Source organism: Fukomys damarensis, unplaced genomic scaffold, assembly GCF_012274545.1.
Source record: "Fukomys damarensis isolate Sample0158 unplaced genomic scaffold, DMR_v1.0_HiC HiC_scaffold_17, whole genome shotgun sequence".
NCBI classification, from domain to species: domain Eukaryota; kingdom Metazoa; phylum Chordata; class Mammalia; order Rodentia; family Bathyergidae; genus Fukomys; species Fukomys damarensis.
The window spans coordinates 15,490,234-15,508,520 of NW_022900929.1; the positions used below are offsets into that span (position 1 = coordinate 15,490,234).

Sequence of the window (18,287 nt, forward strand, 5' to 3'; positions counted from 1 at the left end):
AGGACAGGGTACAGGTGGTGCAATGCCAGTGGCTTCTGATAAGAAGCAAAGCTCTTTGGACCTAATGATAAGATTGAGCTTTTATTGATTTTGCACAAAATATGGGTCAGAGACCAAAGTAAGCATGTTCGTGACTCAGCCAATTGCTAAGGCGGAGAAGACATCAGACTCTGTAATTGGAGTGGAGGGCACACAGCCCTGCTACGTGGCTGCACATCAAGCCCCACCTCCTTCCCTACATAAGCATTTGTGAAGAGTCTCACTGAATCACAACTGGGCAGAGAAGGGGAGCCCTGGAAGCACAGCTCCACAAAGTGTCACACAATCCAGGAAAAGGAAATCTCAGAGGAGATAATTGCTGAAGGAAATTGGTAATGGACCTGATCCCAAACTATTCCATGGAAACCTGGGTTCTCCTGGCTACCTGCCTGGTGCTCCTCTATCTGTAAGTAACTCTCCAGGCTCCTCACCTTTGTGACCTAAAAGTTTGGTTACAAATCAGGCTACTCTTCCTCTTATCAGTTTCAAGGATCAGAAGCAAAAATGACAGGACACTTTTTTAAGAGTCGGATGTTACCAAAACCTAAGGAGTGATTGCTGATCTTATGAAGATCCTTTGAAAGCATTAATAACCACTTGTCTCCCATCAAACTTTCAATTTCTATGGCTAGGAAGGTTTAGTGAGATGACTTGCTTTGGGGAATGACCTGAGTCACAATTTGGGCCTATTCAACCAGAATTTAGCAAAGGCAAACTACATATCACTCACTGGTCACCATGTGCAGTGGGATGCACCCTTATGTAATCTCTCAGGATTCTGGGATAAAATGTTCTTCATAAATTTTTGTGCCATTACCTTTATGTTCTCTGTTCAGAGATGTGCAGGGAGATGGTCCCTTCTTGTCCTCTGCTGCTCCTGTACCTTTATACCCACCCCCTAACACCACCTACACAATTCTCCAAGATCACCCAGACATCATGACAGATTCCAATGACATTCTTGCCTCTCTTCTGCTACCCTTTGATAGAAATCCACTTCCTCCTACCCTCAATTCCCCTAATGCCCTCTTGAACTGTGAATGATTCTTTTGAGCAGAGATGTGCTGCCAGATATTTTGAGCTTTTCTTTCTTTCCTTTATCTTTTCCTCCCTGGAAGATTAGCCTTAGGGCAGAAATATACTTCTTCCCCAATATTAAAATTTGTTGACAGACTCAAAATACTAAAGTCCCCAAGCAAACTTGGATTACAAATATTTTTCCCTGTAAATTCTAGTACAAAGCATGAATCAAAATTATCTAATACAGAGGTTCCTGTCCATGGTGGGATTCCAGGCACCATAGAGCAGATGGAGAGTGGTGTTAGTTTGGTATATGGGTAGGAGAAGCTCCCTTCATGTCATTTAATTTCTACTTCAATTTTACATTTACAAAAAGTTGATACAAAAAATAGAAAATAGAAATAGAAAATAGAAAACAGAAATAGAAATAGAAATAGAAAATAGAAAATAGAAATCCAGAGTGAATTTTTTAAGAGAAATTTAATAGAAATAGAAAATAGAAAATAGAAATAGAAATAGAAAATAGAAAATAGAAATCCAGAGTGAATTTTTTAAGAGAAATTTAGAAGTTGAGGGCAATTTATTATTATTATTATTATTATTATTATTATTATTATTATTATTTTCCTAATAATTCTTTACAATTAATTAAATTGATAGCATTCTACTCAATACTTAAATTTCTTTGAAATGAGTACAAGATTTGATATTTGTGTCACTTTTTGAAGCACTTTTAGAAGTCCTCTTTTTATGGCTGCCTCAATGTCCTGAATCAATTCAAATATTAATGGCAATGTCTGTCAAAGGAGAACATTCAATGTGTCCTCAGCTACCATATTCACCTGGTCTGACACTGTTCCTTTTCTAGCTAAAATTAAAATGGCAATGAAAGCTGAGCATTTTTTAATCAATTCAGGATATCAAGGAAGCCATGAGAGCACAACTAAAAATATGCATGAAAGAGAACTCCAGGAATGCTTCAGAAAGTGGCAAGAACAATGGGATGAGTGGGTTCAAAGGTAGAGAGGTATTTTGAAGGGAGTTGGTGACCATATGTCTTTTACTTATTTTTTAATATTATTGGTACAATTGAGATACACATAATGATCACATTCATCATAGGGAATTTGTACCTGTATGTGATGTATGTTAATTCCTCTTTCTTTTTCCCATTCTCCTTTCCTCCCTTCAACCCCTCTTCCCCTCCTTATTCACAAAAGTCCCATGACCATTCCAAAGGGTCTTTTAATATAAAATCTTTTTAATGTAAATATTCACTGTATATTTTGATCATCACTTGTACATCCTGTTCCTTCCAAAATTTAAAATAGGGCTGTGAGTGCAGTGCTTGTGACCAGATGCCTGCTTAAAATGACCTCATCTTTTTAGAATAACACCAAGAATATAAATCCAATATGTAGAAATCTATGTCCATGACATAGATTGCCTATGTTTTTAAATATACCTGTGTAGCAGTTTATTTTACTTTACATGTTTCTTTATATGTCTGACTGTCAAGTTGTCTTAATCTGTCATTATAAAGGAGAGTGTGAACCAGTGATGAAATGAAAGATATCTAGGTAGGAGTTAGGACAAGTGGGAGAACATCCCTCTCCTCTCCACTCAAGGTAGAACTCCTAGAGATTCACAGCTGTGCTGGCCCCTGTTGAAAGTCACTAGAGATTAGACGTGTTGACATCACATCTACTTCCTTAGTCAACACAAGTGAGATTGACATCGAAAAGTTCTAGCCTGAGTCTCTCAGGAGCACTCAAACTCAAGTTTGGGTTTTTATCATATTTACACTGGGAGCCTAGGGGTTTCAGCTACTTTTAGCTAATCTTTTTGATTTGGGAGATTTTTCAGGGAATGTGAGAGAGAAGATAATGAGCAATTGTAATTATTGCTGTGGAATTTTTGTTATTATTTATTGATTTATTATATGTTATCTTTCTGGCTTGGCTTCCATTCCTGAATCTGTGACTAGTGACTCACATATATGTAGTCACAATCCCTGTACCTTGCTTTCTCTATCACCTTGTAGATACGGGACCTCTTCACATGGCCTTTTTAAGAAGTTGGGGATTCCTGGACCGAAACCTCTTCCCTTTTTTGGAAATATGCTGACTTCCCGTAAGGTGAGTATTGTTTGTTTTCCCTCTTTTATTTTTTTATGGTTGTGAAGACCAGCTTAGTTCCATTATTAAAAAAAGCTGCTCCTTGGCAAAAAATTCAAACATACTCATTTTTTAGGTAGCGTTTTGTGGGCCTGACTTAGAGCACAGCCAGTTTTTTCCCAGGACTCTGATATTAACTCTTTGGAGCCTGAGTTTGCCTCGGTTGATCAGATCGGCTGTCTTGCACATCAGTACTCCATGTTGAGGACTACATAATAAGATTTTGTGAGTGTCAACGAGGGGTTTTCTTTCTGCCTCATGCAGATTCCAGGAAAGCACATAAAGACTTCAGGGAAATTTCTTTGCATAGTTAAAACATCACAACTAAAACTAGAAACAGGAATATTTGTTTTTAATTTTCAGAAGTAAAAACTCAGAGCTTGAGTTTAATTTTTGGTACAATTTAAATATACATAATGATCGCATTCATCATAGGGGATGTGTACCTGTATGTGATGTATGTTAATTCCTCTTTTTTTATTACAATGGTTATAAAACGGATCTATTTTTAATATTTTGAGGAACCTCTATACTCTATTCAATACTAGTACAAATTTACAACCTTATCAACAGTGTACTAGTATTTCCTTTTTTCCACATTTTCACTAATACATGTTTTTTGGTTGTTTTTTTTTTAATAAAAGCCATTGTGATGGTTGTGAGTTGATATTTTATTGTGGCTTTAATTTGCATTTCTCTCATTATTAATCATTCTGAAATTTGCCATGTACTTCTTGGCCATTTGCTTTCTTTCTTTTGAGAAATGTCTAGTCAAGTGCTTTGCACATTTAAAAATCAGGTTGTTTTCTTGTTATTGAGTTTTTAAATTTCTTACATATTTGTATCTTATCAGATGTAGTGGTTGCAAATAATTTCTTCTATTCTCTAGGTTGTCTTATCAAACTAGAGATGATTTCCTTGGCTATACAAAAGTTCTTAATTTGGTGCACTTCCATTTGTTCATTTTTGCTTTTGTGGCTGGTACTTTTAGGTTCTTATACAAAAATGACTGCTTAGATCAATATGAAGCTTTCCCCTAGTGTTCTTCTAAAAGTTTTACATAGAAAGCTCATGCTTTTTAGCTATTATTTTTCTGATTCTCTGCCTCTTCAGCCATTAACTTCCACACATCTCCTTTTTGTCCTTATATATTTTCCCAATATGGTCATTCTGTGTAAAGGAACCGTATAATGTGTGGCCTGTTGTCACTGGCTTCTTCCACATAGAGTGGTATTTGCAAATTTCATCCACATTATAGCATGTATCAGAACTTTATCCCTTTTATGATCAAATAATATCCAAACTTTGTTTGGATATGCAACATTTTGTTTTTCTAATATCAGTTAATGTACTTTTTAAAAATTTTATTTTGATGTAATACAAGTAGATATTAGTAAAGAAAATATAAAAGCCATTCTATGAAAAAATAATTGTTACAACAAATGTAATTATAAATATACTGTGTGTTGTGATCTTAAAAGAATATATTTTCATTTGCTGATCTATCAACTCATTTCCTAATAACACTACCTTTTGGCATAAAACATTCTAATTATTAACAAAGTGTCCCACACTCAGTATAATTTTGAACAATCTCTTCCTATTTCACACTATCTATTTTAGATTTGGGCCTTTATTTGTACTTTCAGTTTCTCACACCAAAGAAACAATGCAATACTTACACATCTGTGTTTGATTTGTTTCGCTTAAGAGTATGGTTTTGAATAGGGAAGGGAGGAGGAGGTGAAGGGAGGGCAGGGGTAAGGGGAAAAAATGAGAACCAAGACCTGTTATGTAAAGGTACAAGATCCCAATTATGAATGTAACTGTACAGTATACCTAAAATGTACCAATAAACTCAATGAGAAAAAAAGAGTATGGTTTTGAGGTTCATCAATTTACCTAGAAATGTCTCGTTTACCCTCCTTTATTGCTAAGTAGTACTCCATTATATGAAAAAAAATCATTTTTATCCATTCATTTGTTGATGGTCATTTGGGTTGTTTCCAAGACTAGACTATGATACACTGTGCCACTATAAATATGGATGCAGATATATTGCTGTAGTATGATGCTTTAATTCTTTTGGGAAGATACCCAGAAGGGGAATAGCTGGGTCAAACGGAACTTCTAATCCTACTTTTTTTTAGAAATCTCTACACTGATTTCCACAGTACTTGCACCAGTCTACACTCCCACCAACAGTGGAGATTTCCTCTTCACCCATAGACTCACCAGCATTTGTTTGTGGTTGATGTCTTGATAATAACCATTATTTCTGGACTGAAGATGAAATCTCAGCTTTATTTTAATTTGCATCTCTCAAATGACCAGTCACTAGTGATTTCAAAATCCTAAATAAGCTAGAATTCCAAAGAGAGTTTATAAGATCAATGAAAAGGATGATGAATGGGGAAATAAAAGAGCTTGCTTGCTCCTGGGAAACTCACTTTCCTCATCTTTGGTTTCCACACATGCTCACAGAGGAAATAATGCCAAGGTTACAGGATTTGAGACACCACAAAAAGAACAAGAACAAACACTGTTAAAAGAGAAGGAATTCCTTAGTATTGATGACAAGACAATATTATTTTCTTTCTGATATCTCTGAATAAGATTTTCCCTCCAACTACCAGTGAAGGATATTAAACCTGAATTCATGGGATTCCAGTCATTTGTGTCTATGAGAGATGTGGTCAGTAGATTTAGCACAATAATGGAATTTGATTTTTCTTCTCTTCCCAGGGTATCTGGGGTTTTGATGCAACATGTTATAAAAAATATGGGAAAATATGGGGGTGAGTATTCTGGAACTTGCATTTGGCTGCCATATTAAGCTGAAGTACCTACTGCCTGAGCACAGTGTCAGCCCAGAGTTCTTGGCATGTAACTGTCTATTATAAGATTTTGGAGGTGCATCTTCCCAAGGCTCCAATTCATCACAGGAGTTGAAGTCCACAATCTGAGTTAGATTGAGAAAATTGCATTTTATGATTTTTCTCCAGACTTTGAAGGCCCAGGGACTATCAGCTTTCCCTTCTTTCCATGGTTTGGTCATTCCTCTAGTCTCCATTTTTCCTCTCTTTAGTCCCCTTTACATGCTTTATTTGAGACCTTAATATTGCATGCTTACAAATGCATGGCATGTTTTCTATGTTGATTTCCTTTTAACATAATGTTGAAAGTAAAGGTTTAATAAGTTCTGTTTTTCTACCACAGGTTTTATGATGGTCAACAGCCTGTGTTAGCTATCACAGATCCTGACATAGCAAAAACAGTGCTGGTTAAAGAATGTTATTCTGTCTTCACAAACAGACGGGTAGGCATCCATTTTTAAGCATTTTAGTATTTACTTATTGACTTAAATTTATCATGAAATAATTATAAATTCACAATCACTGCCAAAAAGAAAAAGCCAGAAGGTTCCATGTACTTTTGATCTTGTTTTACCTAATGGCAGTGTTGTGTATACATACAAATTTAGTATGCACTTTTAACCATAGTAATAAGAAATTGATACAATCCACATTCTCCAGTTTCTTCTGCTCTTGTTGAGTGTGTATATCTGTTTGTAGCTCTATTCAAATTCATCACATATGAGCATTTGTGTAATAATCAATCCAGTCAACATACAGAACTGTTTCTTTACAGTGAGACTTTCTCTGCTGGTGCATTAGAATTGTAACATGTAGCTTGCCTTTCCTCTTAAGAACAAACTTTTTTCAGACCCATTTTCCTCCTTTCAGGGGGCCGATACATCTATATTTTTTTCTTTTATGACCGTTCTTTTCTTGGCACTTCTATAATTCTTTACTTTCTGTGCTGTTGTTTTTCTGTCCTAAATATTACATAGTTACATGCTTTACATTTAAGTATATGATCTAGTTAGTGTTAACTATTTTACAATGTATGGGGTTTAGGTCAAGTTTTTTCTCATCTCTTTTAGACCCAGGTGTGTCACAATTTTCCAGCACTCTGTTGGGAAGGTTGCTCTCCTTCCACTGAAACACTTTTGCACCACTGTCAAAAATCACTGGGGTCTGTGTGTGAGGATCTATTTCTCATTTTCAATTATGTCCCATTTAATCACTGTGTCTGTTCCTCCTCCTGTACCACAGCCATTATTATTGTAGCTATATACTGAGTCAACATAATGCAGAATGATTCTTCCCAAAATATTTTAAATTTTTCTGAACATTTTCACCTATTCTTGTTTCTTTGCCTTGTCATATAAATTCAGAATACACTTGTCTATGTCTACAAGGAAACTTGCCAATATTTTGATGAGTTGAATTTTATTAATAGGTAGCTTTGGAAAAAAATCAATATCTTTAGTATGTTGTATTTGCTGATGGATGATTGCCATGTACCTCTCTGTTCCTTTAGGTTTTCTTTTATTCCTTCCATCAACATTTTGTAGTTTTCAGCAACCAAGCCTGTACATGCCTTGCTAGGATCATACCCAAAGGATCTCATTTTCTTTGAAGTGATTAATAATAGAAATGTGTTTTAATGTGCATTTACATGCTCCCAATTTATCTTAGAAATGTGCTTTGTTTTTGCATGTTAATTTTATATCCAGAAATCTTGATGAATTCATAAGTTCCAGAGGAACTTATGTATTACATGATATTTTCTATCTTCAAGTCTTAGAAAATTGTTTTCCTTTCCAAACACTGTAACTTTTTTTCTTGTCTTATTGCAATAGTTGAACTGGCAGTTGACTATGATGCTGAAAAGAGGGATACAATCTTTAAGCTTCCTGATTTTACCTAATTATAGATGACGATGATAGCCTTTGAGAATTTCCATAGAATCCCTATCTGTATTCAAATTTTTGTTTAACATGTATTATACATACATATGAAATTCAATGTGCTACTTGCATTCATCATGTGCTATTGAAATTTAGACTCCCCATAGCCACCCTCCACAGCTTCTTCCAAACCTGTTGTAGTCACTACCTCGCATTCAAATGACTGTTATTTTAATCTGTCTTTCTGTGTCTGGCTGATTAAGGCATTTTTTAGTTGTTAGGGTAAAAGCATTCAGTGTTTCCCCAGTAAGTGCCTTCTTAGTGAAAGACATTTTCTGCAGAATTGTTTATTAAGTTGAGGAAGTTTCCTTCTTAATCTTCTTATTTTTTTATGAATAACTGTTAGCAATGCCCATTTTAATACAGAATGTATTTTTAGATCATAGGGGCAAGTTTCAAGGAGCTTGCATTCATTGGTCAGCTCCAAGGTGAGAGAACCAATCACCATTGTTTTTTCATCTTTCCCTGCAGGAAAAAAAATTAACAGAAAAGAACTTCCATGTAGTTACTTTGTTTCTCCAGATTAACAATTAGAGTTCTAGTCCTTTGAGTACTAAGTATCACTTTTTATAAAACACCATATCCAGGCTTTTCATTATTAAGGTGCTCGTGCCATCTATAAACACAAGGACCAAACTACTGTAAGGCAACCTACCGTTGTTCAAGGCAGCTGGTATTTCTTACTTATCTATTTCCACTCTGCTCCACCCAGGAGAATGTATTAGGTTTCCTGTTACCAGAAAGAAGGTTCTCAACCACATGGAAATCTTGCAGAAGTTAAAGTGCCTCCAGCACCTCTCAGAAAGCTAGTTATTTGTAATAAACATTTACTCAATCTCTGACATAGGGATAGTCACCTGACACACAGCCAGCAAGTAGTTGTTAAGCAGTAATACATATCTAGAAATTCATCTAATTGTGGGAACCTTCAAAATTTATGTAGGGCAAAATATCTTTTTCTTTGGACTGTAGTCTTTTGGTCCAGTGGGATTTATGAAGAAAGCCATCAGTATCTCTGAGGATGAAGACTGGAAGAGAATAAGAACATTGCTGTCCCCAACCTTCACCACTGGGAAACTCAAGGAGGTAATAAAATAAGAGGACTTTTAACAGGAAACTTCAATAATGAATCTGAAGACCTCCAGAAGTTAGGAGCGTAGTGGGTTTCCCAAGGGTGATGCTGTAAGTTTGAACTTTGAAAAGTGGCAGTTTATCTTTATTCTCTGCAGCATATATTATAAGATTCAGTATTAGGACAAAAAGGACACCAATAGCACATTCATAGACATACATCTACCATAATATACATGGCCACAGTAGTAGGTTTTTAAATATGTTTATTATGCAGTCAGTCTATCAGAATGAAATGCCACCCAGAATATCTACTTCTGGCAAAGACTGATCTGCTTTCTTAGAAACAGATAAATCCTGGAAAAGGAAAAAATATTTACTAGGATTTTTATACTTTATATTTGTTGATTTAGTAACCCTTTAATTTTTACTTGAGATTTAAAATACAAAAATTCTTTATTCATGAATATCCCTATCACCTTTCTCTACAGGTGGTACAACTAAACTTTTTTAAAGTACAAATCAGATGCACTATAAATGACAGTTATGAATTCATCCCTGGGCAAGACATAGACCGTAGGGCTTGAGTATCCTCATGTATTTAAGTAGTGGTGTGTTTTTGTTTTGTGCTTAGATGTTCCCCATCATTGAGCAGTATGGAGATGTACTGGTGAAAAACCTGAGACAGTTAGCTAAGAAAGGTGAACCTGTCTCCATGAAAGAGTAAGTAGCAGTACACCGGTTGGCCTTCTGGACAGTTATGAGACTCTCCAGCTGCCTGCCAGAGAGCTGAAATTTCCATGGCTGACTAATGTCAGTAACCAGAGAAAAGCAGCAGTGCTATACTACAGTTTCAACAGACTGTCCAAGAAAAGGCATTTCCAAGAGAAAGTTGGGAAGTTAGGAGAGGGTCTTCCTCCTATTTACAGGGATCAAGAATAATTTAGCTGCTGAATCATCTTATTGGCTATTCTGGAGGACAGAATGTATCATTTAGAAAGGAGAAAATATGATAGTGCCAAACTTGTGAGTGTAGAAGGTAGGAAGTGGTGGGAAGAGAAGGCACTTGGAGTTAGTGGCAGATCTTGCACAGGCCACAAAAGTGACAATGTGGAAACTACCTGAAATATCTTCATAAGTTATAGAGATTGTCATAGAACAGTAAATATTAAATCTTCTTATCACTTCTTGTTCCTTTAATGTCAACAGAATGAAGGACCTGGAAAGGTTAGGGGAGGACAATGACATCAATCATTGATTAAATGGAAAATTTGGAATTATTTAAGAGTCATGAGTGTAAACTGAGATTGAATTGAGCAAGCAGGAGACAGGTGGTTACTTAAATATGGGATCCTGCAAGTTCAAATTGGACAGATTTACTCTAGTTTTAAATTAGGAATAATGTTGGTTTCCATATTCTGCAGGAATGATTCTTCCCTGAAGGCAACTTAGATTCCTGGAGTAGGGGAAAAAGAGATCTCTAAGGAGCTTAAACAAAGGATGTGGACAAAAAGGATGATGCTCCTAGCAACTCAGAACAGGGTGTTTTCTGTGATGTGTGAATAATAAGCTATGTTCACAGATTCTATGATGAATCAAGCCCTCGATCTGTCACTGTTCTTGTTTGACCTAGGATGAGTCAATTATTCCACCCTTGTCCTGATGATGTATGGTGTTTGCACATCCCACTCACACCACTGTAATTTATCTGTGCTTATCAGTTGAAATCCCCTTATGTCCCTGTCACCCCTAGCGAAAGGGGAGTTACATCATTGGCCCTCAGTAAGTATTCAACAAGTGCAAGTGGAACGTAGAGTGTGCAGACTGTCCAACAGAGAGTTCTGACAGGGTGTGGGTCTCTGTCTTTCATGATAATAAGAATCTACTCCCACATCTTGCTCAGGAAGTAACAGAAAGATGGCAGAGAAGTGGAAAATTTAATTTTTCCTGTCTTTCTCTACTCAGCATCTTTGGGGCATACAGCATGGATGTGACCACTGGCACGTCATTTGGAGTGAATGTCGATTCCCTCAACAACCCAAAAGATCCATTTGTGGAAAAAATCAAGAAGATCTTAAAGTTCAGTTTTCTGGATCCATTGTTCCTCTTAATATGTAAGCGGTCTATTATTTTATTCTTTCTCTCTTTTAAAATAAAAACTTTAGATAGAATACACATACCATGTTATTTCTCCCATTTAAGCTGTAGAATTCTATGCTCTTTAAGTGTATTTAAAGATTATCCCAGCCATCATCACTAATAATTATATAATATTTTTGTCACTTTTAAAACCTGTACTTTGTAACTGTCAACTTCCCTATCCTATGGCCATGGCAAATATTCATCTCTTTTCTAATTCTATAGATTTACCTTTTCTGGACATGCCATATAAATTTAACTGCATGATACACAGACTTTTGTGGTGATTTCTCTCATTTGTCACTGTGTTTTCAAGATTCGTTCATCTTGAAGCATGTATCAATGTTTTACCTCCTTTTATGCCCAAAGACTATCCCTTTGCACAGACATGGCACATTCTATTGATCCATTCATCACTTAACATACATTTGGATTATTTTCATCTTTTGGCTATTGGAAACAGTGCTGTGATGATGTTCTTGTACAAATTTGAATTTGAAAAACCATTGTTAGTTATTTTTCCATTTTATTTTTAATATTAATGCTTCATATTTGTAGTGTGGAATAGTGGGTTTTTATTTCTTTTTTTCTCTCTCATTGAGTTTATTGGTACATTTTAGGTATACAGTAGAGTTACATTCACCATTGGGATCTTGAACCTTTACATGACAGGTCTTGGTTCTCATTTTTTCCCCTTATCCCTGCCCTCCCCTCACCCCCTACTCCCTTTCCTATTTACAAATACTTTATTTCCATTTTTTTCATTTTTTCTTTTCCCTTATTTCCTTTTCCCTACCCTTCCCACTTCCCCTACACCTTTAGCCCTTTTCTTCCTATTTCACATTGTCAATTATACCATTAGGATCTTATATACCATTATAGTTTTTCACACCACAGAAACTACTCAGTATTTATACATGTGTGACTTATTTATTTCACCTAGGAGTATATCTTCAATGTGTATCTATTTTCCTATGAATGACTCTTAATTTCTCATTCTTTATGGCTGAACCACATCTTCTTTATCCAGTTTCCAATTGATGGGTAAATGGGCTGTTTCTAAGTCTTAGCTATTCCAAACTGTGCTGCTATAGTGGGGTTTTATTTCAATATATTTGCATATGCATATAACACACTTTGATTAATTTAACTCTCCCATTACTTCCTCCCTTTTCTCTACTCTTCCTGGATCCCTTTCTACTTCCCTATTAGCCTATCATCTATTGTCCTGTACTTTCTTCTTTCTTTTTTCTAAATGTTTTTCAGATTTTACATATGAGAGAAAACATATGATAAATGACTTTCTGAATAAGCTTATTGTGCTTGACACCATCGTCTCCAGTTTCATCCATTTGGCTGGAAATTGCAGAATTTGACTTCATAATTTTTATGACCAAAAATATTGCATTGTGCATACATATAACATTTTCTTTAGCCATTCATCTATTGGCAGACACCATAGCATCTGTCAGTTTAGTTTATTGTGAGTTGTGTCACAATAATCATGGGTCTGCAGGTATCACTATAATATGGTAACTTTAATCATTTTCTGAATATACTGAGGAGTGGTATAGCTGTATCAAGTGATAACCTTAATTTTAGGTTTTTTTTAAAGCACCTCCACCCTGAGTTTTATTGTGTCTCTATTAGTTTATATTTTCCAACAGGGAAAAATTTCCTTTTCTCCCATATCTTCATCAGAATATATTGCTTTTTATACTCTTGATGATAGCCATTCTGACTGTGATAAGATAAAAGCTCTATGTAGTTTTGATTTGCATTTCCAAACGTTTTCTGGTACATTTATTGGCCTTTTATACTTCCTTTGAGAAGTCTTTTTAATTCACTGCTTACTTATTAATTAAGTTATTTGAGTATTTGGTGTTAAATTTTTTGAGTTCTTTATATATTCTGGATAGTAATTCTCTACCAGAAAATTAGATGGTAAATATTGTCTTGCATTCTGTGCATAATCTATTTACTCTGTTTATTGTTTTCTCTGCTGTGCAGAAGCTTTCTAATTTGATGTAACTCTATTTGTTAATGCATGTCACTATTTGCTGAACCACCAGAGTCTTTATCAACAAGTATTTGTTCGTGCCTGTGACAAGTGTTTCCCTATGTTTGTTTCTTGCATTTTAAAGTTTCATGTCTTACAGCTGTGTCTTTAATTTACTTTTAGTTGATGTTTGTACAGGGTAAGGGACAGGGATCTAGTTTCATTGTTTTATATATGGATATCTAGTTTAGCAGGTACATTTATTAAAGAGACTATCTGTTGCCTAAGGTGTATTTTTGACCCCTTTGTTAACAACCAGATGGAGCTCCATGAGTCTGTTTCTGAGCAAACTATTCTACTCCATTGTTCTATGTGCCTACTTTTGAGCCAGTACCATTGTTTGTTATTATGATTTGTACATAATTTGACATTAGGTATCGGGATGCCTCCAGTCTTGCTTTTTTTTCTTTAAAAATGTTTTATCTATTCTGCATCTTTTCAATTTCCATATGAATTTAGCATTGTTTTATCTAGTTCTATAAAAAGTACAATTGGTATTTGAATGGGGATAGTATTGAATTGGTAGGTAACTTTTGGTAATATGGCCATTTTAACAATATTAATTCTGCTAATCCGTGAACCAGAGAAAGGAATACTTCAATATATAAAAGACAATAAATGTAATATGCCCCATAAATAGAAATCAAATGATAATCTGAAAAGAAGCAGAAAAAGCCTTTGACAAAATTTAATAACCCTTTGTGGTAAAACCATAAAAAACTAGAAAGGATCTTACCTCAGTATAGGAACAGTTATATAGAACAAAACTACAGTCAACACCATGTTAAATGAAGAAAACTAAAAACATTTTCTCTAAAATCAGGAAAGAGACAAGAGTGTCCATTCTCACCATTCCTATTCATTTTAGTACTTGAAAATTCAGCCAAAGGAATTACACTTGAAAAAACAAATAAAAAAGATATAAATAGGAAAAGAAGAAATCAAATGATTCATATTTGCAAACAATATCATCCTTTACTTAGAATACCCTAAAAATACCAAAAGTAGGGGTTTAGATATGAAAACATAGTTAGCAAAAGTTGCAGCGCACAGTATCTCCATTAAAAAAAATAGCTTTCTGGTACACCAATAATGAATCCACTGAGAAAGAAATCAAAGAACAGTTCCATCTAAAATAGCTTAACTAAAACACTGGGGCACAAGCCTAACCAAAGGAGTAAAACATCTCCACAGTAAAAATTATAGAACACTGTAGAAAGAATTTGGAGATGTCACTATTTTTAACTTTTTTGCCTATACACTCAGGCTCAATTGCTGGGTTGTGTAGTAATTCTGTTTAAGTATTAAGGTACTGCAGTGTGTTTTCCATTGTAGCAGCACAATTTTAAATTCCGACCTTAATGCATGAGGGTTCCCATTTTTTCACATCCCATCCAATACTTTGTATTTACATCGCTGATCTTATAGCCATCCTTGTGCATGTGTAATATTATTATGATGTGATTTTTATTTTAATTTCTCTAGTCATAAAGATGTTGGGTAACGTTGAGTATTTTTGTGTCTTCTGCAGATGTCTTTTTAAGTTATTTTCTTAATTTTCTTTGTACATTTCAGGTATACGATATGATGACATTCATCACTGGAGATTGTACCTTTACATAATATATCTTGATTCTTATTTTTCCATATTCCACTGCCCTCCCTTCGATCCCTCCACCCCTTTCTATTTACAAAGGCCTTGGTTCCATTTTTTCATTTTCTCATGTTAATTTCATTCTTGTCTTTCCTTTCTCCTACCACTCAAACATCCTCATCCCCTTTGCACTTTTTCTTCCTATTTCACATTATCTATTATACATTTTTATCTTTATTTACACTTTCAGTTTCTCATACCAGAGAAACTATTTGCTATTTATGTGTGTGTGTCCTATGTATTTCACTTAAGAGGATAGCCTCAATGTGCATCCATTTAGCTATAAATGCCTCTAATTTCTCATTCTTCAAGGTTAAGTAGTACTCCAATTTATTTTTTAAAAACCACATTCTTTTTATCCACTCTCCAGTTGATGTGCAATTGTTCTGTTTCCATGTTTTAGCTATGACAAACTGTGCCAATATGAACATGGGTTCACATATATCTATGTGGTATGACTCTTAATTCTTAGGAGAAGGTACCCAGCAGGGGAATAGCTGGGTCAAATGGGACTTCCAATCCTTGTTCTTTGAGGTATCTCCAGACTGATGTCTACAGTGGTTGCACCAGAACACTCCAAGGGTAGAGAAGGCTTCCTTTTCCCCATAACCATGACAGCATTTGTTATTTGTTGATGTCATTATAGCAGCCACTCATTCTGGGGTGAAGTGGAATCTCAGCATTGCTTTGATTTGCATCTCTGAAATGACTAGTGATGTTGAACATTTTTTCATATGTTTATTTTCTATTTCTGCTTCTTTGAGAAATGTATGTTCATTTCAGATGCTCATTTTTTTATTGGATCTTTATATTTGGGGGGTCTGATTTTATTAAGTTATCTGTATATTCTAGAGAGTAGAACTTTGTCAGAGGAATGGCTGGTTAAAAATTTTTCCCACAATTTGGGGTGTCTCTTCACACTGTTGGTGGTTGCTCTTGCTGTGTAGAAGCAATTTTATAAGAGGTTCCATTTGTTGATTCTTTGTGCTAGTTCACATGCAACTGAGATTTTGTTCATGCCCATGCCAATGTCTTCAGGAGTTCTACCTAACATCTCTTCCAGCCAGTTTAGTGTTTCTGTTTTCTTTTGTTTTTGTTGTTATTGTTGTTGTTTGTTTTGGTTTTGTGTGTGTTTGTGTGTGTGTGTGTGTGTGTGTGTGTGTGTGTGTGTGTGTGTGTATGCACGCGCCAGGGTTTGAACTCTGGCCCTGTGCTTGCAAAGCAGGTGGCAGAACTACTGAGCCAAATCCCCAGCCTCTGTTTTAATATTTATATCTTTCATTCATTTTGATTTTAGTTTAGCACATGGTGAGAGATATAGGTCTGGTTTTAATCTTTGGCAAGTCAAAACCCAATTTTTGCAACACCATTTATTAAAGATACTTTCTTTCCTACAATGAAGGTGTTTGGCTCCTTTGTCAAAGATCGGGTGGCTGAGTGTGTCTGGAGTTGTTTCTTCATCTCCTAATCAGTTCCACGGGTCCTCAGGTCTGTTTCTTTGCCAGTACCATGCTGTTTCTATCACAGTAGCTTTGTAGTATAGTTTCATCTTGGAGATTGTGCTACCCTCTACCTTGTCTTTGTTGCTGAGAATTGTTTTTGTTATTCTCTGTCTCTTCTTGCTCCAAATGAATTTTTGTATTGTTTTCTCAAAGTTCTGTGGAGTATGCTGTTGGAATTTCAATTGGGATTGCATTGAATCTATATGGCAGTTTTAAAAGTATGGCCATTTTCCATATATTGCTTCTTTGTGTCTGAGAGCAAGAGAATTCTTTCCATTTTCTGATACCCTCTTCAATCTCTTTGTTCAGAAGGCTACAGTTTTCAGAGTAGAGGTGATTTCTTTCATTAGGTTGATTCCTAGGTATTTCATTTTTTGGATGCTATTGTGAAGAGAGTTGTTTCTCCAATTCCTTTTTCAGTGAGTCTGTTGTTCATGTGCGGGAAAGCTACTGATTTTTATGTATGAATCTTGTATTCAGCTACTCTACTACATTTGGTTAAGTCTAAAAGCCATTTGGTGGAGCTCTTGGGGTCTTCTATATAGAATATGATGTCATCTGGAAATAATGACAATTTAATTTTTTCATTTCCTATCTTTATTCCATTTATTTATTTCTCTTGTCTAATTGCTGTGGCTAATGTTTCCAAAACTATGTAGAGTAGGAGTGCTGATAGTGGACATCCTTCCCTTGTTCCTGGTTTTAGAGACAGTGTTCAGTATTTGACCATTTAGTATGACATTGACTGTTGATTTTTCATAGATGGCTTTTATCAGGTAGAGGTAGAGATTGCTTCTTCCAATTTTTGTAGGGTTTTTATCAGGAATATGTATTGAATTTTGTTGAACCCTTTTTCTGCATCTATTGAGATGATCATAAGATTTTTGTCCTTGGCTGTCTTGATATAGCATGATTTGTGTATGTTGAACCATTGCTGCATCTCTGGGATAAATCCCACTTTATCAGGGTATTTCATCTTCTTAATGATTTTCTGCATTTTATTTGCCAGTATTTTCTTAAGAATTTTTGCATCTATGTTCATTAGTGAGACTGGCATATAGTACTCTTTTTCCATTGGGTATTTCTCTGATTTTGCAATCAAGGTGATGCTTGCTTCCAGGAATTAATTTGGAAGGATTGCTTTCCTTTCAATTTCATTGAAGAGTTTAATCAGTAGTGGCACTAGTCCCTCTCTAAATGTCTTGTAGAACTCAGCAGTGAAGCCATCAGAGCCCTGGCTTTTCTTAGTTGGTAAATTTTTAATTATGTTTTCAACTTCATTGACTGATTTTGGGTTGTTTAGAATTTTTGTGTCTTCTTCATTCAACTTTGGTAATTCACATGTGTCAAGAAATCTGTCCATTTCTTCTGTGTTTTCCATCTTATTGGGTGTATAGGTTCTCAAAATAGTTATTGATGATTCTCTGGATTTCTTCTGGGTCCATTGTAATTTCACCCTTTTCATTCTTAATTGCATGGATTTTGGGCTTTTTCTTTCCTTTTTTTGATAAGGCTGGCTAAGTGTTTGTCAGTTTTTATCATTTTGAGGGACCAACTCTTTGCTTCATTGATTTTTTTTGTATTGTTCCCTTACTGTCCATTGTATTGATTTCTGCTCTGATCTTTACAATTTCCTCCCTTGTATGAGCTTTAGTTTTGTTCTACTCTTTTTAGAAGCCTGAGGTTAAGCATCAGGTTGTTTAATTGAGCTCACTCTGTTTTCTTAATGAGTATTCATTGCTATGAATTTCCCTTGTAAGACTGTTTTCATTGTGGCCCGTACATTCTGATATGTTGTACTGGCACTGTG

At 35.3% G+C, this 18,287-nt stretch overlaps 1 protein-coding gene across 1 annotated transcript in view; it reads left to right on the plus strand.

Annotated features, from left to right (window-relative positions):
• The first annotated feature begins 241 nt into the window (after window positions 1–241).
• The window catches only part of LOC104874220 (cytochrome P450 3A9), a 44,798-nt gene continuing 26,752 nt past the window's right edge, over window positions 242–18,287 (plus strand). Inside the window, exons 1-7 of the mRNA XM_010641242.2 lie at window positions 242–445; window positions 3,104–3,197; window positions 5,982–6,034; window positions 6,456–6,555; window positions 9,025–9,138; window positions 9,758–9,846; window positions 11,089–11,237. Coding sequence (XP_010639544.1) covers window positions 375–445; window positions 3,104–3,197; window positions 5,982–6,034; window positions 6,456–6,555; window positions 9,025–9,138; window positions 9,758–9,846; window positions 11,089–11,237 — 670 coding nt within the window. The 5' untranslated portion in view covers window positions 242–374. The remainder of the gene's footprint in view (window positions 446–3,103; window positions 3,198–5,981; window positions 6,035–6,455; window positions 6,556–9,024; window positions 9,139–9,757; window positions 9,847–11,088; window positions 11,238–18,287) is intronic.